This window comes from Stenella coeruleoalba (assembly GCF_951394435.1).
Source record: "Stenella coeruleoalba genome assembly, chromosome: 6".
NCBI classification, from domain to species: domain Eukaryota; kingdom Metazoa; phylum Chordata; class Mammalia; order Artiodactyla; family Delphinidae; genus Stenella; species Stenella coeruleoalba.
This window is the reverse complement of record NC_137151.1, coordinates 83,741,132-83,767,290: the sequence shown is the minus strand read 5'-3', so window position 1 is coordinate 83,767,290 and position 26,159 is coordinate 83,741,132. Positions and strand designations below refer to the sequence as shown.

The window sequence follows — 26,159 nt, the reverse complement described above, 5'->3', positions numbered from 1 at the left end:
TCCTCAGATTTGACACAAACCCAATGTGCAGGTATGATCTACCTGGGCCCACTCTGTTGCCTTGTGAGACTTCGGGACAGGGAAAACAGACAACCCTTTGCTGTGCTTGCTCTGGTACTATCTTGCTCTTGTCTAATTTTGGCACTCATGGGATTGTGGCAGGTTTTCTCTTTGCCATCCTCATTAAGATTGGAGCTCTTCCCTGAGAGTTTATGAGGGCCACTGCATAATGAAATGGGTATGTATCTTTCTAGCTTCTATATGAGAGAATTAGTCAGTCAAAATGATGTTCTATGAAAAGAGCTTACATATTTGGCAATAACATCCTTGTTTTCAAGTTGAGCAATATCGTACAGAATGACAGCACACCGAGAGTGTAGTTCGGGTTCATCAGAAACCAGTAGGTCGATCAAAGCTGGAATAGCTCCTGCTTCTACTAGAGCATGCACTATCTTTGCATGGGTTGAGATATTACTCAATAACCCAACTGTTTTGCACTGTAATTTTATTTTGGAACCTTTTAATAGATTGATTAAGGCAGGAATGGTGCCTGCAATGAAAAGATCAAGAAAAAGCATGAATTGTTTGTAACTATTGGTAGTCAATTTATCATGGTAAGATTTAAATAATGTTTATGGGCATTGCCATATAAACAGCAAATAATTCTGTAAAATATTTATAAAATTATCATTTGAAACTACGCAAATGTACTTTTCTTTCTTTTCTATAGTGTAGGCGGCTCTCATTGTTTACACATTTGATTTTCACATAGCACACAATCATACATTTCATATTGGTGATACTAAGTCACCGCTGAAACATTGAATTTTGACTTAAGATCATTGATATATAAATGATTTGAGCTACCATATGGTAGAGTTCAGTTTTGGTTACTGCATCAACTTTGTGTGGCAGTTGTTTGTATAATTATTTGAGCATTTTATTATGTTTTACTCATGTTTTATACAATCAACTGAAAAATGAAAAGTGCTGAATCTAGTATAAAGCAGTCTTAGCCTCATTAATTACAGTTTGTTCAAAGATGAAAATCATTGGGCGTGGTGAAAATAGAAAATATGGCTTCAGTTGGATGCTTGTTACTTTAGTTCAATGTGAAGGAAAAACATTAAAGAGCACACATGACATGCTGGTAATATCATGGGTATAATTAGGGATGTATATATGTATTTAGCTACCTTAAATGAAACCTCCATCATGACTTGTTTATCTGTGGTTCACTTTTTTTGGACAAAGAGCTTTTTGTACATGTTTTTAGGAACATATTAGGGGACTACCTACGATAAATTTTTCATTCATTCAACAAATATTTATGAAGCATCTCATTTGTGCCCAATATTCACATTAGAGTAATGGCTACCATAATGGATAGTGTAGATAGAATATTTCCATCATTTCAGAAAGTTATAATGGGAAGTGCTATTCTCAAAACAATCCTGTGAGGTAGTAACTATTTTATTAATGAGGAAATTAGGCATAGAGAGAGTAAGCAACTAGCCTAAGTCCTAAATGTAGAGCTAGTTACAAACCCAGGCCTGACACTGCAACTGCTATTTTTACAAATAAAGTGTACCAAAAAAGAATAGGGATAATTTCTAAGTGAAAGTAAACATAGGATAGTATGATGAAGTAATTTAATATAATTTTTAAGTTCGCAAACTTTTAGAGAAATGAGATTTATATAGTTTTTTGATCCTGTGCAGCTTCCACTTGGAATATAAAATATAAGGTTTACAGGTAAAGGAAATGATCTTAGAAAAATAGAAAGTTAAAATTAACTAAAAAGTTTTCTCCATAATTAAAAATACATTTTAAAGTGATTGACTGAATAAATCCCTACATAAAATAGCATAAGCAAAAGATAGTTAATAGATTTTACATCACCTGCATCCAAAATACATTTCCAGTATTCATCATTTGCTAAGCAGATTACTTCTAAAGACATGACAGCCATCATCCTTCGTTTATAGCTTTCACACTGCAACATTTCTGGTAAGTTTTCAACAGAAAAATACACATTGTAATTTCATAAGAGGTAATGGAATGATTGATTCTGTTTCTGTACAGGCCAAGTGAAGCCATGAGTTGAGGTCACCAACATCACCACCAACTGCATTCATTAAATTCCCCTCTGTGCATGTGAGGTGCTTAAACGGATTGAACACCCATGTTCTTTGAAGTTTATAATCTATATAATTAGTATTAAAAAACTCTGAAATTTTTTATCTTTGGTCTGAATGACTTAGATTGGCTGGCCACATGGTTCAAATTCACTTGGAAAATAGTATACCTCTCTCTTGCCTGATATCAGTTGTTGAATAAAATTTGAGTGTGGGTTTTCAAGGACAGCAAAGTAAACTACATTACTGTCAATAAAATTTTAATATCTATGAAAGCTTTATACATTTCCTGAGTATGAAGAACATACTTTAAAAAAAATCTTGAATGAACTTATACTCCAGACAGGAAGTAATACAAATATACATGATTCTAAACAATATCTCTGGTTCAAGCAAAACCACATAGAAATATCTTTGCTCATCTCTTTTTTCCCAGCCCCTATAACAACAAATCTGGTCCTGACTCCTCCTAGCTGGTTCACTCAATGGTACTCTCTTTTAAAATTCAGCTTCCACTCCAAGAGCTAATCCCAGGGAGTTCTAATAAACTCTAATTCTTCTTTTACTCATAGTAGAAATGGGTAGTGTGAGGAGAAAGAGCTATTATAGGGCACGAAGCAAAGAAGCAGTGGCCAGACGCTCATGGTGACGGTTGTGTTCATGTCATTATCAGGACTTCCCAACAATCGCTGTAGGAAGGAGTGGCTGTCAAGAAATTTTGTGCCATTAGGCTGTTACTGTTAGGGGCCAGAAGGTCCTACCACTGCATTTCAAATGTGTTAGCCTTTATCAAAAGCAGCAGGATAGTCTTCTTAGTTACCTCGCAAAAGACTAAGATATAATGATATATATGCATACAAATAAACACTGAAAACCCCATCCAGTATCTCTTGGGCTGATATACTTGGAATGTGTTCCCAGCACCCAGTAAATTCCAAAATCAGGTATTGAGCCAGTTTTGAAACTAGTTACTCAGACTTTGTGCATCAGTAGGTTGAAAATCTTAAATATTTATTTATCTTATCCCACCCTAAAACAAGTTGTTGGGAGAAATGTCAGTTCTCGTTCTCCAATTTGTTTAATTTTTCCTTTAGTTTTATTAAAGTAATATATGCTCATGATTCAGAGTTAAATGTTACTAAAAAGCCTACAGCAAAATATAATGGTTCTTTACCCCACCCTCTCCACTTTTCTGAATTTCTCTCTCCAGATAGTACCACTTTGGACTCTTTCCCTATACCTTCTGTGATTTACATATCTCCACATTTCTAAATATTTACACACAGTTACCTTTGGCTATATCAATTTTAGACATCATTGACTTCATGTCATGATAAATGGGAAACTAGCTCTTTCAACACTGCTTTGCCATTTCCTCTGCTCCCCGCCTTCCCTATATTTACAGTTTTTAGTTAAATGAAAATTCAACACTTACATTATAATGCCTATACAGATATTATTCACAGCTAAGTACTGCAGTGTACTACCTTGTGTCTCCTTACTTTTGCTTTTCCTGGAGGTAATAATTTCCTTCGTTTATTTCATCTGCTTAGTTTTCTTTGTACCTATTGGTTATTCCTCCCACACTTTCCTTTTGGTCTGGGTACACAGTTTCCATTCTGGGACTTCCCTTTGCTGTCATCTTTGAAATTCCCTTTGCTTTTCTCTTGGGTCAGATTCCCAGTTTCCTGTTAGTTGGGGAGAATCCCCGCTTTAGATCTTTAGGTCTTTCCTGGTTAGCCTCTGCAGAGAGCACTCCTTACTGGCACTGCCAGTTCTCCAGCCAGCCTATTAGGGATTTATGGTGTGAATCTGAGACGTTCTCAGCTTTCCCAGAGTTGGCTTGGAATGATTCCTCTGGTCTGCTACGTCCTAAGACTTGCCTGTCTGTTTTCAATATTTTATTGCTTTTTCCTGTTTTCTCTTCAATGCTTGTTTGCTGCTATTTAATCTCTACATAATTTTAGTAGGGTCTTGAGAGGGAGTAAAATTAGATGTGTACATTCAGTTGGCCAGTAACTCTTACCTTTATTTCTGGCTAGATTGAAGATAAATTGGGGGAGAAAACCTCAAATAGAATTTTTCACAAAACATTATCAAAATATGAGGAAATATGTTGCTGAATCTGTCTCTAAAATTAAGATGTGAGGAATGAATTGGAAGGAATCTTATATTTTCCACTCAAACTTTATTTCCTACCTCTTTTTTTTTTTTTTTTTAATGGAGCCGAGGATGGCTGGACTTTTGGAGAAAGTTGGAAAATAAAAATAAATATAATTGTGTGAAATATCGTCTGGGTTATTATTCTTTTATTTTAATTTAGAAATAAAACTACTTTTACACACACAAAAATAGTCCAGTATTATTTGTATTTCTGATTTTAACTCAGAATATGATGCATGCTTTACTTTGTTTTATTTCAGAATAAGTACCAATAATTAAACTGAATAATGATCAGAACATTTATTTATAAAGAGATTATGTGTTCTGTACTCACCTACTAAAGTTTTCCAAACTGGGAGTTCAGGAATATTTAACTCTATTACATGCTTGAGAACTTCCGTGTGAAAGGTTAGCACTGCTAAATGAATTATATTATTTCCTTTAATATCTGTTTTTCTCCAGTTAGCTCCAACAGAAAGTAGGTACTGAATAGTGTCCAGTGCTCCCGAAGTGGCAGCAAGTAACAGTGGAGTACACTGATTCCTAAAAATCAAGGAATATGTCATAATAATTGAGCACACACATAGTGTCAAATTTACTTCTTGTAAAACTATCCAAATGGCTGTTGGAGGAAGTCTGATTTATACATCATCTTCTTTTCCTTACATAGTGTTGTTCTGTATATTCCACATGTCAGTAGATTTGCCCCCCTTGCCTTGGCTACCCCTACCCTCCCTCCCAACTCGATTATCATGCATTACAATTTGTTTGGAAGTTGATAATGTACAGAGTTCTTAGACTCTCATTGGCTCCCTACAATTCTATGAGTGAAGGAAAAAGCAAGGCAAGTGTTATCAGCCCATTTTACAAATGATGAAACTGAGGCTCAGGTAGTGCTCCAGCCCATTTCTTTTTTTAATTATTATTATTTTTTAACATCTTTATTGAAGTATAAGTGCTTTACAATGGTGTGTTAGTTTCTGCTTTATAACACAGTGAATCAGCTATACATTTACATATATCCCCATATCTCCTCCCTCTTGCATCTCCCTCCCACCCTCCCTATTCCACCCCTCTAGGTGGTCACAAAGCACCAAGCTGATCTCCCTGTGCTATGCAGTTGCTAACCCATTCTTTACAATTCATGTCCACTTCTCAAATCCCAGCTTCCTCAGTGTGGCAGAAACTAACAGTTTTTCTCAAAAACCCACTATCTGCTTTTTAGATGGTGAAGAGTTTTTGGTTGGGCACATGGTAGTCCAGCCAAATGCTACATTTCCTACCTCCTCGTATAGGTAGGTACGGCCACATGACTGAGTCTGGCCTGCGTGATGTTAGTAGAAGTTACCTGGGCAATTCCCTAAAGAGAAATGGAGTGTGCCATTACTTTTCCTCTCTCTCTCTTCTCATGGCTAGAATGCAGGCATAATAATGAAAGCAGGAGTTGCCATTTTGTACCAGGATATGGAAACCACATGTGAAGAAGCAACAAGAGGACGTCTGGGTCTCTCATATTGCCAAGCCATTATGCCAGCCCTCAACCACCAACCCAGACTTCATAAAAATGAACTACGTTTATCTTTTTTAAAACTACAGATATTTGGGGCTAGCTTTGTCACGGCAACTTCAACTGTATCTTAACTAACAGGTCTACTGACTAGCAATGTGACCTTAAGCAACTTGGGTTACTTTCTTGTCGGTAAAATTATGAGTAACAAAAATCAGCTGACAGTTTTGGTGTAAGGGATGAATAAGGTGCTTATTAGCACAGTCTTCATACATAGTCCCCCTGCCTTTTTTCACCATATCACATTGCCTCAAACATTACTTTTATGTTTTATCCTTATACCCATGCCTTCTCCTCTTCATGAAGCCCCTTTCTCTTGCTGCCTGTCCTTGAACGCTCACCAATATCCAGCTGGCCCCAAGCTTCTCCTCTTTTTCCTGGGCCCGGGGGAAACTCATCCTTTATGAGTAAACATCTCTTCATTTTCTCCCTTTTCTATTCTAACAGGAGAGTTCTCCTCCTGTTCCTGTCCTTCGCCTACTCAGTGGTAGGAATAAAGATAACTCCGACTTCTAACACCATCACTCTGATATTCCTCACTTGAAAAATACGTTAGCAAGTTATATTATGACCCTTTCCCATTCCACACTGCCACAGCCCCCTGCCAGGTGGGTCCTCTTCCGCCAGCCTAGCTCATGTATTGGCTGCCTCGCCAACATGCCTCCTTCTATTCAGCACCCATGCTAACTACCATCTGGGTCCTGATCTCTCAGGTCCTTGTCATACCTTCATTTGTGCTCCACATTCATACGCACCAGCCTGGTCACACTCCTCATTGGCTCCACATAGATCTCAACCTTGGTAATTCTCTTCTCTACGAATCCTTTGCTTCCTCCTTAAGTTCACAGATAGCTTCTTACTTCTACCTCTGATTTTCAATTGTTTGACCTTTTACAATCCACCCAGTCTTTTAGCTCCCTTCTGCTCAAAGACACATTGTCAAAATATGACAGAACTAGGAACTGAACTCAGGTCTTCACATTCCATGGCTCTTTCCAGAATCCATTTGCCAGACAATCTATTAGCCAGAGACCCTGGTTTCCCGAAAGCTTTGCCACACACATCTCTGCCCCAACCTAGGGAGGATTTATTTCTACACTGAATAATAATCGACAAGTTATTTGAAGACCCAAAAATATCTGAAACTATGCCTAAACCAAAATAATAACCTGGTATTTAGATTACTAGCCAAGAATGTACCCTCAGGAGGTTTACCTCCACCCTAAAGGTTGCTAAGCTGTGAAACAGAACACCGTTTGGGATGTTTCCCTATTGCAAAGTTATTTTCTTTTTTTTAATGTCTTTCTATTCTGGATACCACTAGATATTTATCCGACTGTCCACTGTCTATCCACCTTGGTCTGGAACCCTCAGGCTGCCTCCTGGTTGTATAAGGTCCAATTTAGGACAACTTTCTCCTCCCTTGTCTCATGCTTCTTCCAGGACACTAAGTATCAGTAGTTAACCTGATAAACTAATCTGTAGAACCACACCTTTGGGAAAAGGTTAGGAAAAACTTCCTAGGGCTTACTCCTTATTCTTCCAGAAAATATGCATAGGTTAATAGAAGTTCCCATTTTTATAAATTCTAAAGATAAGTGGTAGGAGAAGACGGTGACTAGAAAGGACAGCAGAGTAAGCCCAACATAGCCTTTCAAATCAATCATAACAACCAGTTCTTTTAGTGTCAGTGTTTGGGGCAAGCCATGAAAGCAGAAATTTATATTTTTACAAATGCTTAATAACTTACTCAGCTGTTGCCTCAGCTTCTAGTAAACTAGGATCCTTCCTACAGAGAACAATTATGATGCAGATATTGTCATAGAAAGCAGCAAAGTGAATTGGCATCCAGCCTCTTTTTTCAGAAAGTGCGTAATCAGCTTTGAAATAAAGTAGACAGGTGGTTGTTTCCAATGAGCAAGCCTGTGCTGCCAGGTGTAGAGGTGTTGGACCTAGAATGGATGGACAATTACTTCAATGGTCAAAGAGTTAACATTTCTGAAAACATGCCTTTTTAATGTCCGACCACAGAGCTTAGTATTGTGATATAAAAGCTCCAAGAAGATCACTAAAAGGATTTACTTAGGCAACTCCATACTTCTTTATTTAACTCAGGATGTCTGACCATTAAAAATAAATATTTCTTTATAAGAAGAATAAATAACACTTTAAATATTTAAAAAATTAAGTCAATGTATAAAAGTCATAAAATAAACTATTTCTTGTTTAAATTATTTTCCATTTTATTCAAATGTTTTGTAGTAGGAGATAAGGTTCTTTAAAATTGAAAAAAATATGCTCATAAAAGGCTTCTATGTCACTAAATCCAGTGGGTGTTTTTCAAGTCTCATCTTACTTCTCAAGTTGAACACTTCTTCTGTTTTAAAAAGGTTTCTTCCCTTGGCTTTTGTGATATGAGACACTCTTATTTTTCTCCAACATCTCTGGATACTTATTTGCAGTCTCCTTTGGGACCTTTTCATTGTCCTGATATCTAAATGAGCCTTAAGACTTTTATCTTCTCAATGGTTTCATCTACGATCTATAAGTTGATGGTCCCCAGTATTATGTCTCTAGGTCTGATTTCTTCCCCAAGCTCCAGATCTACCATCTCACTAGGCATCTCCACACACCACTTCAAACTTATCATATTCAAAATTGAACTCCTATCTTTTCCTCCAAACCTGATCCTCTTTCAATCGCTCCCTAATTCAGTGAAGGATATCATTATCCAGCCAGTTCTACAAACCAGAAACCTGAAAGACTCCTCTCATTTCATCTTCATAACCAGTCCCCATCACCAAGTCTAAATATCTCTAGAACGTAATCTTTACTGCCATCACCACCCTACTTAAGGCCATAATCATCTCCAAACTGATATCCCCACCTTGTTCTTGCCCTTCCCAATCCTCTTTTTCAAAATGTAAATCTGATCTTTTTACCTCCTTGTTTAAAACTCTTTGGTGACTTCTTGAGGCCACCTGATCATTAGTACAGGAAAAGGATGCACTGGCTCCAACTTAACCTGAACCATCCCCCCTCCAAAAAGGAAAAGGAAGGAAAGAAGGAAGGAAGGAAGGAAGGAAGGAAAAGAAAGAAAGAAAGAAAGGAAGGAAGGAAGGAAGGAAGGAAGGTAGGAAGGAAGGAAGGAAGGAAGAAAGAAAGAAAGAAAGAAAGAAGGCAACATACACACCTTGTTCTCTTTATTTGGGCCTTCTTGTAGCTCCTCAAATGTAGGGTGACCGACCGTCCAGGAAAGTACTGGTCTATGCCTGTTGCCCCAGCATAATTAGTAATACTGCCCTTCCATTTTCAAACTCTCTGATTTGGATGATGAATTATCCGGTCACCCTGGGCTATTTCTGCTGTCTGAAAGCTTCCTTCTCCCAAACAACACTTCTCTGATTGGGGTCTACCTAAGTCTTATTTATTCACCAGCCAAAATGGTATTTCCTCAGTGAAGCACCGTTTTTCTCCCAACTCAGAAAATTCCAATGGCCTCCTGCCTGCCTTAGTAGTCTAAGCTCTATATCATAGCCTTTGATAATCTAAAAAATCTGACCCAAATCTATTTATTTAAAATTACTGCTTAGTCTTCCAGTTTCTGGTCTGGCATGTAAGGAGCTTAAAAGTCCCCAGTCCATCCTAAAAGCAAGTAAAAACTTGAACAAACTGAAAAATGAACAACTCTTCTCAGATCCATTAGAGAAGTGAGGTCACAGGGCAAAAATGCTGCTCCCAAAACTAGAGAGATAGACAGGCAGATACAGAGAATCACAACTTACTGGAGCAGAAATCCAAGAGCAGAAACCTCTCTAGGAACCAGTGGCAGGGTCAGAAAACCTGATGTGTAATTGACAAATTCCTGGTGGCTCAGTGTGGACAAGTCTGATAGTCAGAAACTCCAGGGGGCCCAGTCATAAGAGGCCCCCATGCTCTAGAGAGTTTTACCTCCAGGAGCTCGACCAGGTCCTCACAGTTAATATTGAGGGAATACCCCCTTGTGCTTCCAGCAGGGGAAGGGGGAAAGGAACCATTTGGAAATACACCACAGCATTCTAATTTTCTTAACAAGGCCAGTCGGTCCTCAGGAGCCTCACCTGCTGAGGTTTTATCGGCGCCTAACTCTGCCTGGGGGAAGGGAAGTACCCAATTACAGTCCCCTTCAGTCATCCTGATCCACCTAAGGGGCAGGCAGGGACTGAGAAGCAAGTTGAAGTTCATGGTTCAGGAGCACAAGTTCCCCAAAAGACTGAGACCTAATTATAGGACTACAGAACATTTTGGTTCATTTCAATCAATGAAACGCAATCAGCTCAGCAGGAGAAACATATCAAAATGAACTGAAGTTTGTTTGTTCGGTTTGGTTTGGTTGGTGGTTTGTTTTAAACAATGCTAACCTCCCCACTGACCCTCTCCTTCTCTTCTCTACCTTCCTTCAAAAAATATTTCAGCACAACCCAGGGGCAGGAATACTATTCTTACACCCGCCCCCCTTACTCCTTTAAAGTGTGTTTAATAGAAATGCAGAATCTCGGCTCTCAGCCAGCCCTCTGAATCAGTCTGCATTTAACAAGATACCTGTGTGATTCCTACATACTTGAAAGTTTATCCAATAACAGTGGGATGAAATGTCTCCCCTTGACATTTGCAATGTCTGATGATATTTTGGTTGTCACAGCTGAGGTAGGGGTTGCTACTGGCATTTAGTGGGTAGAGGCCACGGCTGCTACTAAACATTTTACAGTGCATAGGATAGCACCTACAGCAAAGACTTATCAAGCCCGAACGTCAGTAGTGCTGAGGCTGAGAAACACTGTCCTAGTCATGCTCGAATCAGGGGTTTATGTAGTCTGAAGAAATTATTCTCGGATAGAGAAAGAACCTTGGTCTAAAGAACAGATGCTCTAATGGGACCTGAAAGCCATTTTTCTCTTTTCCCTGAATTTTCCCTGAACTTCTATAGTACATCACTGTATATTAATAATGCCAGTGATTATGAAATGCTACCCTGCATTCATCCATCATGCGTTCACACAGCAACTATTCCCAACTACCTATTAACGCCAAGCTTTCTCCTGGGCACTAGGATACTATGGCAGAGTAAACCAAATCCTTGCCCTTATGGACCTTATATTCAATGGAGGAAGCCACAATAAACAAATAAATAATATTATACAAGGTAGCCATAAGTAATATTTAGAAAAGAAAAAGGGAAAAAAATAGAGCAATGATGCAGGAGGTGTACTATTGTTACTCAATTGCAAATTCCTACAGGGTAGGTGGGCCTGTAGATAAGCTTTCTTTTCCCCCTCCAGGCCCACTCACCTCCCTCTAAGACGCTCCCTGCTCTCTGCCTCTGCAGATTTTGCAACCCCTGTCCTTTGGCTTCTTGTCAGTAACTGCCAATGGGGAGCCCTGGCAGGAGACTGGAGAAGGAGGATGATGAGGTCAGGATACTTATCCTCTCTGGTCATCTCACGTTAGCTGTTCTTCCACCAATGGAAGGTGGCTGGTTTGCATAACTATTGCCCTCCCCTTACAAAATTCAGGTCTTTGTAAATGGTTTCTTGAAAAATAAACCCTCCTTGAATTAGCCTATATAGAGTATGAAGGTATAGCTTTTTAGATATAGATATAGAAGGTGTATCCTTTAAATTTTTTTCTGTTTTCATCATACACAATACTTAGGTCAAGTCTCTCACCTCAGCAAGAATGACTCATTCCTCAGACCTCACAGATTGTTAATGTCACTAGATGGCAGCATATCTAAATAATATTAACTGCTCTTTTTTTAGGCATAAAACCCACATTGGGGCCTGATTTTACAAAAATAAGTAGAGATAATTTGCAAATTCCAAGGTTAAAAAAAAGAGAACCATCCCCCAAAACTTAAGAAAAAGATGAATAAATAATCATGGGTAGAAAAAATGTATACTTCAAAATGTATATAAAAATCATTTTGTGTTATTCTCATGTGACAGCATTTTGAAGATTATATACTACAAGGAAAGTTTTAATATATAAACTTTTAAAAATGCACCAAGTATTTTACTTATGTCTTACCATTTCTTTCGTTTTTCATGTCTAGTTTTGATGACTCTGTTTTAAAAGGGAATATACATAGAAGTATGATTATTAATATGCAAAAGGTTTCCTAAATTAGTCAACATTGACTCATATGAAGGAGAACAAAATGACTATTTTGAGATGCAGGTGACAGGATTACCTCCAGCAGGACTGAGTGTAATTTTGGGCCAAGTCACCTGGGTGTGGGCATGCGTCTGTCATTGCATCAGAGCAGACCCAGAAACGCTGCCTCGCTCGTGACTGGCCAAAACTCACAGGGGGCAGTTTTGTGTTGGTTAATAACACATAGACATTTTCCATACTTCAAACTCTACTCAGTTCTTAGCAAATGGAAATCTATGTAGTCACAGGATGAATGAGAAACTTTAATTACCAATGGTTTTTTACACCAAAAACACTTAAAATAAAACACATCTTTAAATAACAGGCCTCCCATTGCATTTTGACTGAATTTTGCTCTATTTTAACTAAGTTCATTGTGTATTGAATAGTTTAATTAAGTAACAGAAGCATTTTAATACCAAAACATTTTAATTATACTGATAGAGTATGAAATTTATCAGTAGTCAACAGGATTAAAGCAGCACATTTTGTGTTGGTGTGAAACTTAAACACAGCCTCTTAAGGCAGCAAGTTAAAATATAAAATTGCCATTTCTTATTGCCACTGTTATTGCATCAGCTATTCCCAACATTTTATTTCCCTCTTCAGTTGTGGAGGGCTGCCACTTTATTTTCAATTTTATTATTTTTATACTGGTTAAATTTATTCCAATGAACATATAAATATGTATGTATATCTACAATAATAATCAAGAAAATTTGCTTTTTAAAGTTTAAACCAGGTTAGCCTTAAAGGGTCATTAATCCTAAAATTATGATTATAGAGGAATTTTTTGTTATTAAATATAAGTTTATGTAGTATGAAGAAACTATTACCTGGTTAAGAGCCTAGGATAAGAAATGGATGTTCTGCTGGGATGTCTATTTATCTCCCTTTTCTCAGAATTTCTACAGTACATCACTGTATATTAATTATGTCAGTGATTATCAAAGGCTACCCTGAATTCATCCATCATGCCATTCATTCAACAAATATTTCTCAAGCACCTACCAATGCCAGGTTTTCTTCTGGGCACTAGGATACCATGGCAAACAAACTAAACCTAATCCTTGCCCTTCATGGAGCTTATATTCAAATGAGGGAAACACAATAAACAAATAATATTTACTACATAAGGGAGCAACAAGTGATACTTAGAGAACTAAAAGGAGCCTCTCTGAGATAAGTGAAACAAAAACCTCAGCTCTGCTCTAGGTTCCAATACTAAATTTTAACCTTGTGCTAAAATCAACATGCATTCCTAATGCCGAATAGGGGTAAGTAAAAGAAAAACATTTTAAGATTTAAAAACTTTATGGTACCTTGGCTAAGTATAATAAAGCGTCTCTGGTTAACATTGAAGTTGGCATTGCACAGTTGACATATGATTGGAACTCTGTTGTGTAGAGCAGCTTGATGGAAAATAGCATAACCTGCCTCATCTGAAACATTGATCGTCGAACTTGAAGTTCTACGGCTAAATGTATGGAAAACAGCAGATAATCCTCTTTCAGCAGCAGACTTCATACCAAATGGGATACTCTAAAATTATTAGGAAGGCCAGAATTAGTTTTTTCAAAATACACCTGAAGTTTAGTTAAAGGAAGAAAAGTACAATGAACTATATTATTATAATCACAAGATTGGTGTGCAGTTACAGTAGAATTTTCACAAGATCTGTGGGCAAGGAAGTTGTTAGAGCTATAAAGAAACATTGAGAACTTTAAAAAATATTTTGGGGAAGTTTTTTTTTTCCTGTCCTTTTTTTAAGGGAGAAGTTGTAAATCTTTCTTCTCTGGAGACAATTAAAACAAGGAAACAAATATCTTTCTGAAATATTTAAAAAGCAAATGGACATCGAATTCCTTCTCTGATTTAAGAACAATCTAACTTAGAAGTCTAGAGACTTGAAATATATAGCTATAGGAATACGGTTTGTCTTCTTTGCTCTATGTCTCAAAGTGGAGAGGTGAAAATGTTACACTCTTCTTTTAGATGTTCTGACTACTCAATTTTTTTTAACATCTTTATTGGCATATAATTGCTTTGCAATAATATTTTTAAATTAAACTAATAGTTTATCAAAGCTTAAAATTTGTGGACATTAAAACAAATAAATGGTAAGTAAATGCCAATGTATCCTTTGAAACTGATGAGCTCACCACTTAATTTATCAGTTCCAAAATCTGTCAGTCAAGGCATATTGAAGCAGATACAGAGGTTTGATTCAGGATGCCAGGTTTGCTCCTTAGATTTAGTCCCCACGACCGAAGCCTGCCTCTGCAATTTACTAGCTGTGTGATTTGGGAAAGATCCTTAACTCGCTGCATGTCAAATTTCTCATTTGTAAAATAGGATTGATAACAATAGTACCAGTGCCTTGAAAGAATTTGTTCAAAGAATTTATAGTATTTGTATGCCTGGCATACAAAATAAGCACTCAATAGATATTCAGCTGTTATTAATATTAATCACAATTCCATTCATAAACAGGTTGTTTTGTAACCTGGCCAGAAGTTTGTAATCCAGAATTGTAGAGCTTTTTAGCTGGTAAAATGTGGAATCTTAACTGCATATTGAAGACTTTATTTAACTTATTATTTATCCCTATGATAAAAATTTGAGACATATACTTATTTATAATTTCTTACACTAAATTATGTGGTAATCATTGAAATACCTTGCATTTCATAGCTTTTTTGAAACCAAATTTTTTCTTAAATTGTTCATGTAATTGAGCATCTGTCAGTGGAAGTCTTTTCAGTCTCAGATTGTTCACTATTTCATTTATAGCTCCCCACCACTGTGTCTTATATAGTTGCTGATAGAAAGTTTCAAGTTCAAAACTGATCACATAGTAGCTATTAAAAAAAATAAAACAATTTAAGTCTTTCTGACTTGGAAGTTATTTGTTACATTTTTTCTATGCCGGCAAAACTTTTTCTATAACAATTACGATTTTCTATAACAAATACAAAATATAGTTTAAAATGTACTTGATTGTATTTTAATGACATGGTTATCAACTGTTATTAATCAGATCTTTTATAACAAGTATCTTCTCCATACTGACCTTTTTAATTGACTCTGTCTTTCCTATACCACTGACTAGGGACACTGCCTAAAAGTCGCCGCAAGTCCTAACTCTGGTTGAAAGATTCCTAGGTTTACCTTCTAACCATCTGCTTAATCTCCTCTTACAAATTTACTTTTTAATTCCTTTAATCTAGTTATGTCTACATTTGCTTTCTCAAGAGTGGACCGTGAGTCTGATTTGGAATGATGTTTTGGGTAATGGCTGCTTGACTTTTACTCACTGCACAGTGGGCTAGAGAAACCCCAACCCACCAGGTCCTTGAATCATAGGTAGGCAATAGGCCCAGTCCCCTCTCACTCTGGAATGAAAAAATGACAACATCTTGAGTGGCTCTGTTCCCTGGGGTTGCTTATCATCACAGGTAAAAGAAAATGGTGGCCTTCCTCCACTTCTGCCACTAGTTACCTTTCCCCATTGGCAGATTTCAGTGGTGAGTCTCTCAGCTGCTGTCCCCACCTCTGCTAGTGGGAAGCCTCTTAATGTTACCTGGGTTTCTCCTCTAAAGGCAACTACTGATTGCTGTAAAAACAGTATTCTTGACAGTGGTGATCCCCTCCCATGGCTCTTCACTTTGCTGCTCAGGGACTATTAGTTCTTCTAAGGATGCTGAGAAGTTTTATCCATTATGCTAATTTCCAGGAAAGTGAGTCGGTGGCTCTCTATGCTAAGGAAACTCCTTGCCCATAGGCTAAGGTGGAATCACGGGGCCCCATGGATCAATTAAAGGAAGATCTTAGGAAAACACTCTATTATGAACTGATCAGGGGCTAATACCTTCTCTTTTTTGACCTTTACTTCAATCCCAGTTTTCTGAATATAATAGACCTCTGCATAGATGGAGACATATTTGAGGACCTGTTAGCATTTATTTGAGGCTGTCATTCTTCATATCCACCATCTTCTTCCCCCAAAGGAAACCAGACTACGAGAATATAAACTAAAGGCTTCTTTACCCACACCTCTCAGGTATAGTGCCAGGCCAGGTAGTGGACTTGTCACTTTGTCCACCTTCATCAATGGGAACTTGCCTAACTTACTAGACTCCAGCCTCCGAAATTGAGGAGCAGGTATTCTGAATCCCACCCAGATTTGAAGGCTTTCAGATCATAGTGGTGATAGGCTAATGGGCCTTAAGGAGCTATATGGATCAGACCTGGATACTTGATTTGCACTGGATGACTAAACTAAATTTCTGGAAGAAAACGGCTCACCTTTCCTTGGTATTATACACACTGATAAGAGTGGACACCATATACAGATACCCCAAGTCCCGTAAGACTGTGTCCATAGATCTAGGCATGAGGGATTACACTAAGGATGTCCTTTGGTCTTTGGCTGGCCCAGCTCTACATCATCTTGCTCTAAGAGAATCCCAGTGTCAGAAACCTCTGTCTTTACATGTACTTCTCTAGGGAGCTGGCTCTGGCTGTGGGAAATTGCTATGGAATCAGAAGCTGCTGACTACATTTGGAGCCCTGGTACTCAGCGACGTACTCCCAGATAACTGCCCAAGCGATGAAAGAAACTTATGAATTTAACAAATACCAAGGGAGGGTAGGCTGATTTCTTTTAGAAAGTTGGTCTAATCATCCAATACCAATTAAACATCCAAAACCAGCAGGGAGCCGTCCTACCCTAGAAACTGGAGAAGCAACCGGTGGTGAAGATCACCGTACCCTGAAAAAGTCTCTGACCTCAGAATTTTGTGACCCCTCCCACCCCTGCAAAGTTGGATACACAACCTGTGCATTAGGCCAACACTGGCCCACACAGAGATGAGTACTGGAAGCACAGAAAGCCCAGATGGCCGGCACTGTGAGTGAGCCCTCATCCAAGTACTGCATAGTGACACACCACTGTTCTTACTCAAAACTTTAAGTGTAGGCATCAGCAGGGGCTCTAGCGGAGCCTCACTTTTAAACAACTCCCTCCATAGTCTTCTGCCTGGGAATCTGCACTCAGCTTAGGGACTGCAGTAGGACCCTCTAACATCACACTTCCCTGACACGCCAGTGTCACGTCAAGTTGTTTTCTGACCTGCCTCCCAACATCCACAACAGCATCATGATGCTGGTATGCTCTCCCCCAAGTAGGACATTTTAGTATCAGTATCAACTCATCTATTTGCTCCAATCATTGTCATCTTAATAATTCATGAGTTCTTCTACTTTCATGGACTGCCAAATCCTGGGTATCTGACTGTGGCTCCTATTCTTTGATGTTGGTATGGTGGAAGAATACAACCTGAGCCAAAAATGAATCTAGGACTTAGATGTTTCCAAGCAGGGCAGGAAGGCCAGTGGGAATGATCCTATTTTCATTAGGGACCGGGAGTCTCCTAGGAAGTAAATCATTCTGAGGAAAGAGAACATCACGATACATGAGCTCAGCCCAATAACAGTGCCCCTAAAAGCAAAGAAGAGGGGAGATTTTGAGATGGTATGTTTTCCATCATTCAGATTATTCTCTGGTCCAGGACCAACACAGAAAGAAGATCCCTACATAGAAAGAAACAACTGTAAGCAAAATGACTGAAAGAGCTGTTTTTGCACCAAATTGTTAGGGGCTCAAGACAGCACTTGTTTGAAACCAATAAAATTGGGAAAGAAATTATCTTTATGTCATTGAATTGGCTTCAACACATCTCACATTTGATGCGTGCTATCTACCAGACATCAGGAGGAGTCAGCCCAGGGGTGATGCCAGCTCTGTAACCAGGAGCAGCAGTGTCAGAGACAACAGTGACATCAGTATCGAGTTGCCTTCTTGGGGTTGTTGGGCTCTGGAGTTCCAGCAGTGAATCATTACAGGGAGCCCAGGCAGGAAAGGAGAAGACCGAAAAAATGTCATAGTAGCTGAGAGTGCTGACCCATGGAAATACAAGATTTCTAGAAATAATTCTGTGGGGGTAGATTTTATAGGGAACTGAAGGTTCACTGGTAATTGGCTCAGGAGCCAGGAAAGTACTACTCCTCCTCTTGTGGTTTTCACTTTTACTCCATGCTGGCTGGGTCTGGGAAACAAGCTTATGCTAGTTTTGAAAGTCTGAAAATTCAAATCCGTCTACAATTTGCCAACACTGATAACCAAATGCTGTGCATTCGTCAGAAACTAGAGAAACAGTTCCACTATGAGATCCCACTGCAGTGATATGACTGGATCCCTTAGGGTGCAATGGCAGGGTGCTTACACCAACCATACTCCTTCACCCACAACAACCTCTCATCAAGCACAGCCTTCATTCCAGCTCTTTCCCTGCATTTCCAGGATCATTCATGTCCCACTAGACACTAGAACCTGGGAGAATAAACCTTTGTTTAGAAGAGCCTCCAGCTTGACAAGAATCGTACATGGAGTATGTCTACAGGTGCTAGGTCCCTCAGAGGTTCCTCCTCCAGGGAGATGCACACCAACAGTCCATTCCAGAGGAGTGAGATCTACTTCTTAGTTCCCTTCAAAATCATGGAGGCTGTTAGCCACATGGTCTTTGACTTTAGCTCTAGTACCTTGTGTGCATCCAGGCAGTATTCCGTGGAAAGATCCACCTTTCATCTTTTATCTGCTTCTCCCTCTGCCTTATTCCTCTTATTTTCCTCACTGCCATGCATCTTGAAAGAAATTTATAATCTTTGTCTTTACTTCTTCACATCCCATGAACTCTCCCCGACTTTATCCTTCAACTTATTACACATAGCCTTCTATAACCACATCTTCTCTTATCAAGTCATTGTCAAATTTAGAGGGCTTTCTTCAGTCTTAAATCAACTTGGCCTTTTTCTCTCTTGAGTTTGACGCTTTTAACTATTACCATATTTTAAAACTTCTCCCCATTTGGCTTCCATGCTGTCATACTTTCTCGTTTCTCCTCTACCTCTATCATTCCTTCTCAGTCTCTTTTGCTGTCTCCTCTGCTACTCCCCACCCCCCTTAAAGGTTTCTATTCTCCAGAGTTCCTGACATGGCCCTAGCCTCTCAACTACTTCCATGACTTTAAGAAAAACAAAACAAACTCCAATATGCTTTAAAATCTTGTCTCTACCTCCAACTCAAATGTTTCCTCTGCATTCTATTTCCCTTATTTACAAATTTCAGTTTCCAAGCTGTGAAAATCCAAGAACATACATAAAAGAGCCTAAAAATACTGAGAGAAACATGGTGCTCTAAGAGATGACAGGCTTAACAAGACCCAGCAGAGGAAGAGGATTTAAAATCATATTCCTTATGGAAACAAAGGGGTATATGCTGAGTCCATTGCTTTTCAGTGGGCCCATTGGATTTGAGCCCCACCTCCATCCCCATTTAACCACTGTGTTCATTGTAAGAACAAATTACAATGTCTAAGGATTATTACACAGAACGTATCAAGGTGTATGAAGTAATAAATATAACATTTAATACTTTGTAACAGAGTCCGTAGTCATTCACGGGGGTTATTATTGTTCTAGGATCTCCTTCCTGAGGTTTTAAGTTAGCCTTTGCATTTTGACACTTTCCGGTTTTCTGCTTTCAACAAGTTGTGTTACTGTGAATAATTACTACAAGATCCTTACCTTTTTCCATGTAATTTCATGATTGGTATTGAGTAATATTCTTTGTATCCTGAATCTTCTGCAAACGTATTAGCAGCACAATCCCGTATTTTTTCTAAATTGTTCTAAAATACAAGTTATGTTACTAAAAAAAAAATCTTTAAACAAATCTAAACAATTGTTAACTTATTTTAGATGAAATTTTATACCTGTAAAGGACAAATTTTTAATAAAAAATCCCAAGTGACCCTGGTAATAACTGAATATATCCAATCCCTAATTTGGATTAGAGAGGAAAATTTTTTAAAAAGAATATAATATGGAGAAGGTAGAAAAACAATGACAATTGAAATGTATTATGTTTTCCAGATAAATTTTGTTCTCAAACTCTTGAGGATCTCTGTTCTAATACTAATCTTTGAGAAAAATGGAAGAATATGTAGTTAATGTTCAGGGATTTCTACTGTATTCTTCAGTTAACTATTCTAGGGCAAATGTGGTCCATTAGAAGTCTGTAAATTCTGCAAGGATAGTTGTGCCTAGCTTATTTATCATTTTATCTCTGACATCTAACACAAGACCTTAGATATACTTGCACTTAATTCATATACGTTATGTAATGTTTGAAGAAATTAGTGAGTTGTGAAGATAATCATTTGGAGAGCTGCCTAGTGCCTGTACCAACAGAGAATCTTTCTGGTTGGAGAATAGGATAAAAGAGTTGTGAAATGACAAACCATTTCAGGAACAATAATAATTTAAACCTTAAAATCTTCCAAAGCATTCTCAATTGAAGGAGTGCTGATATCAAATTCAATTCCTCCATGAACATGAAAATATTGATCCTCTTTGTAGTGAAAATTCTGGCATTTAAAATCTCGTCCATAAATGAATGGAGGCAATTCTCGCTCTGTCTTGACCTTGTCGTCTCCAAAAATGAAAACAAATTTTTTGTTTAAAAATTGAATAACAGCATATAGGCAATCATATTTTTGAGGTCTAAATTCTCTTTCTCATAAAGTGAAAAAATTCTATGTGAAATGGAAATCTTGGCAATTACAGTCTATTTATTCATGCTCTTAATGTATATTTTAAATATTAAAATATATTTATATCATACATTTTGGTATTTTTTTGTAGTTTCATTGTACAGACGTTTCAAAAGAATAATCAAAACATTATTTTACTTATTGATTACTATATATGAGCTCAAGACTAATATTTTACCCCCAATTATCAGAAAAGATTTGAAACTCTGTGCTGTGGAGAATCTTTAGTTAAATAAACAAAAGTTACCTGAGCTAGTTAAGGAAAAGAGAGATACTATAAAGAAAATGGTGGGTATCTCTCACGTGACAAAAATAATCAGCCCATTTTTCTGGAAAGTAATGAAGCTACACATATAAAATTTACTTTGAAAAATAATTGTCTAAAATCCTGGCAAGGATTAGGTTTATTCAATATTTTGACTTGTTAGCAGAATATAGTTTCATCAATATAAGGTATATAATGTATTTTGAGAAATGCAAAATGTCTAGAAAAGTACAAAGAAAAATATAACACCTTAATCTCACCACCTGGAAATTAATTATTAATATTTAGTCGTATTTGTTTCCAATAATTTAAATAATAAGACATTACAGATATAGCTAACATCCTCTTTAAGCATATTAGTTCCATACATATGACATTCTTCCCACCCCCATCCTGGACAAGCTGTCATGAGTCCATTTTTAAATAGTTTACACATATGGATTATAATCTTCACTATCATAAGTCTCATGACAAATTTTCATTAAGTGACTTGCAAAATTTCTACTGAAAATTTGCCATCTGAATAGAAAGCCCACTATAATAAGCCTACAAGTTTGAGCACCAGTGAAAATACACAAATTGTGTGCTAATCTGGGTGGGAAGAATAGTCTGCTCTGCATTCCTGTCAAATTCCATGTAAACATGGTCCTATTTTAGCTCTCTATTCTCTTACATTTGTCTATTTCTTTGTTTTAATACCAATATATTACTAAAGTTTTTAATATGTTTTCATCTTTTTTTCAGAAATGTAAGAGCATTCATGATCTTTTACTGCTCCATATTAATCTCAGAATCAATTTCTAAACTTCCATGAAAAACACAATAGGGATGTTGAGTAGAAGTGCACTGAACTTATAATTTGAATGAGATATAATATAGTGTTGTCCCATCGTGAACATAGCATATTTCCCTATTTTCTCAGAACTCATTTTAAGTCTTTCAACAGTCCTTATAATTGATATAAATATATACCATGTACTGTGTGAATATACCAAGTATTTTTAATTACTTTGGAGACATTACATTTTGCTTTTTATTTTTAACAGGCTACAGCTTGGTTACATGCTGGGACCCACATACTAGAAACAAAATTGAATTTACATATAAGTTCAATATATAGCTATATTTTATATATAATTTTTGGTGATACTCTTACCTGAAAAAGGCTGAAGCAGACTACTTAAATATGGAACTTTCATCTTCTTTTTTAAACTCAGTAGAAATGGAATCAGAAAACATATTAATTTTAGGTATCCTATCCCTTTCCTGATTTCTTTTTTCTTCTCAAAGTGTTTTTGAATAATCTTTTTTTGAAGATATAACCTTTGCTGTAATCTCTGGTAGGTACAAATGTCAAGATAATCCTGATTATATCTTACAGCATTAGTAAGCCAATAGGCTGTTTCAAATATAAAAACATTTTCACACTGTTGAACTTGTGTGGTACTGAATGTCAACTTTAGTAGAATATTTTCAGCATATTTCATAAATACAGCTTTTTCTTCAGGGCTATTGGGATTATATGTTGGATCTGCATTCATGTCTTCATCATAGATGCCATCAAAATCTGGATCCTTTGTAATATCTATCAAACCTTCACAGTAAAAAAGAAAGATTTTAGATTGTGAAAATTTCTTACTTGGTCTCTGGATAAACAGGGTAGACTGAAGACAGGGTTTCATCTTGAAATTCTACCGAAATGACAGCAAAGGGATAATGAAATGCCAGTAAAATTGTCAAAGAATAAAAGCAGATAGATACGTGGTAACTAAGCAGAGTAAAGAAAGATGGAAGCTTGCGGAATTAAAAAGAATTGATTTTCATTCTCTTTGGAGAAATACAACATCATGGAAACATAATAACTTAAGTCCCATCTTTAATCAAAGAAAATATGGAAGAACAACAAGAAATGTGATCTTCCTTTAAGCAGAGAATCAGCTTCTTACTTGGGCATAAAGTATATTTGCTTTTTCAGGTCCTATATTACATATTTCTTCTTTTTGATGATAACAGAAGCTAAACATATACAATAAATAACTTTCCTACCAACTAATCATGATGAAACAAGAATTGAAACTTGATTTTACTCTATATTATGAATGACAATTTTTATATTACATTTTCTTCCCATTTATGATGAAATTAAATTGTTTCTTGTTGTCAAATTGTCTTTTTTAAGATATTTACAACCTTAATCAAAGCTTGAGAAAAACGGCTTAGAACCGTAAAATAAGACTTCATAGAAAATGTGGAGTTTGTAACATATGTGCCTTAAAGTGTAAATAATTCATCAATGTGCCTCCCCCCCTTTCTTTTTCCTTTTTTTCTTCCTCAAATCTACATATTAAAAAAGCCAGAATACTCTTGGATTTTTAAGATGGTCACTATGATTCATCTCCCTTTTGCAAAAGAGTTAGTAAGATAAATTATTGAGATTAAAAAGAAATTAAGCGTTTCTGACAGTTAAAATAGATCTAAACACAAGCTAGAGCACTGTTGAGTCCTCTAAAACTTTGTGGCTTGAGTGGATGGGAGCCAAAATGCAGCAAGTCAATTCTCACCCCAGGAGGGCAGAAAGGCTGAAAAACTAGAAGGGAATGGGGAGCTCCACAGACCATTCCCCTCCTCTGGCGCCAGACTCATTGCCCCCTCCAAGCAGGATATAGGAGGAAACAGACCAATCAAAGAGAAGAGACCTACAAATACGGCATTTGGGGAAAGTCTCCCCAGTGAAACAGCAAGGTTTCCTCCTAATCACTCTACAGTGTGGTGTACTAGTCAGCAAGCGGGCTAGTGCCTCACCCCTCAACCAGGATGGAACAAACAGCAAGGATCACCAGACTGGTGAGGAAGGCCTCTCAGGTGAAAGACCGACACTGGCAGGAGGAGGGAGGCGGAGTAGGGACGGAGGAAGGATGGAGAATGGGAGGATGGATTTTGAAGAGCAGTAAAGTGCCTAGAGAAAATAATCGATCAGCTCAGATGGGAGTACGAGGGTGAAAGTGTGGAGAGAGACATCTCTAAGGAGAAAATGGAACTGCTGCACCACCTGATATTTCACTTCACTGAGAGGAGCTCGATATTTCTGTTCAAAAGTTTGGGGCTGAATTGACACGTACAATGGAAAACCAAGCGAATTTCTTAAAGAATGCACAATTGTTCACATCACAAAAAATTAGAAGTTATTAATGAAAGGAAATGTGATCATAGCATGTTATGCAAATCAGCTGGGAAGATATGTACAAAGTCATTATGAAGTAAAAAAACGAGAGAGGACTTAACTAAAAATTGGATATAACTAAATTTGGAAGGCGGGGGGGGTGGGGGGGAAGGGGAGAAATACAAGATTCCGTCGTTTTAACCTCTATGCTAATTTCTTTTAATATTCTCTCCTGCCCTGGTTTTGCTCCTAATTCCAGATTCTTTCTCCATGCCTAACACATATCTTTACTTGAATGTCCTAGAGGCACTCCCGAACAAAATCCACCTTTCCTCTCCCCCAAATCTGCTTTTCTTTCATTCCCTATCACAGTTAAAAGCACTATTTATTTATCAGTTCCTCAAACTAAAAACCCGAGAGTTGCCTTCAATTCCTTTTCTCTTACACTCTGTTAACCATCTGTTAATTTCCACATGTATTGAAATTTACTACATGCCAAGCACTGTAGATGTGATGAGAATTTAAAGACAAAAAAGGCATACTTTTGTGTGCTCTCAAGCTCTCAAGCACAGAAAATCTATTAAGGAAGACAGAGATGAAACCAATAATTTCAACACAAAATGGTACAATGTGTACAGAAGAGAGGAGGCTGTGTCTGAATCAGGTCTCGAAAAATGAGTAGCAATAACCTGGGGAAGAATGCAGAAGAGTGGGGTGAGAGAGAAGGGCATTCCAGATAAAGGACAAGGAATGAGCAGAGGCATAAAAAAAGAACCATTTCAGTTTACCAGCTTTTGGTTTTAAATAAGGTCATCAGATCAAGGGACCTGCCCTAATGAGTATCCCTTCTCAGCAAACTGGATAATATGACTAGATTTTTGGAGTGCTCTATTCTCCACTGCTGTTGCTACCATTTTTTAAAGGTGGTGTTTGCTGGTGGTTTTATACAGTGCAAAAGGTATTAAAACAGGTGAAGCTTAACTTGGCCTCAGTGATTCCCAGCAGTCTTCCCTCCCAAAAAAATAGTTGGCCTCCCGCAGAGTTCCTCGGAAATTCACTGTAGCACAGTGTTTAAGGCAATCACATGGTCAGTTGCAAGGTTTGAACCCAGTCTCGAAGAGAGGAGGTGCTGTTTCCCCAAACGTGAAAGATGAAATAGCAAGTCTTGCCACTGTCTTGCCACCATACAGCGGCAACTGCAAGGACTTAGCTGAGAGCACAGGGTTAGAGCCAAATTTCCATAAGTCATACTCTATATCAGACACATTTTGTTCCCTACCTCACTTCCTCCCAGACAGTATTTTTCACTCTAGCTGTCATTGCATGGACCAGCTCCACACAGATGTAACCTGACTGCACCACGTGGCCCTTACTTTTGCCCTGGGGTTTCTCTGCCACTGCTGTGTTGGACTCCTGACAGAACCCATTCCACCATTCTGACGGATGAACAAATCTAGATGAGGGAGTTAACGCTCATGGAACCTTTGACTAATGAAGGAGAGAAGTCAGGGAAAACATGCTCTCCTCTTCCATACCTCGGGCTGACAATCCTGAAGCGTAGCCTATGTGGCTCCCCAGAGAGTCCCAGCAAAACCGTCCCTAATTATTCATGTGATGAAAGCTCAACAGCATTATCCTTGGATTGATGACTCCTCCTTTTCTATCCACTTTTCCTGTCCCTCACTCCTGTTCCTTGGAGTCATTTCACATAAACTACTCTGACTTAAGCCCTCATTTCAGGCCCTAATTTGGGGGGGAACCTAGGCTAATACACTTTGCACTTGTATGCTGGTGTCTGACCCTGTATATCCTTAAGCATGCAGCATAAAAGCCCCACCTTCTAAGAGTCCAGGTCCCTTTCCCGGAATCTGATGCTTAGCCCTGCAGGATTTCATAGTGATGCTCCAGATGTGGTGCATGATGGGGAACCTGTACCTATTCCTGCTGCTGCCTCTGGGAGTTTCCCCCTGAAAACTCTGCTCCAGCACACCTCGAGTGT

At 37.9% G+C, this 26,159-nt stretch overlaps 1 protein-coding gene across 1 annotated transcript; it reads right to left on the bottom strand.

The window, feature by feature from the left end:
- Window positions 1-278: 278 nt before the first annotated feature.
- ANKAR (ankyrin and armadillo repeat containing) lies at window positions 279-14,995 on the bottom strand (the record flags this gene model as incomplete). Its single annotated transcript, XM_079924358.1, has 7 exons — window positions 14,741-14,995; window positions 13,383-13,602; window positions 11,935-11,970; window positions 7,619-7,820; window positions 4,636-4,844; window positions 1,903-2,007; window positions 279-550 (listed from the first exon to the last, which is right to left on the bottom strand). The coding sequence occupies exons 1-7, from the start codon at window positions 14,750-14,752 to the stop codon at window positions 279-281; spliced, it is 1,056 nt and encodes a 351-aa protein (XP_079780484.1). The 5' UTR covers window positions 14,753-14,995.
- Window positions 14,996-26,159: the final 11,164 nt, after the last annotated feature.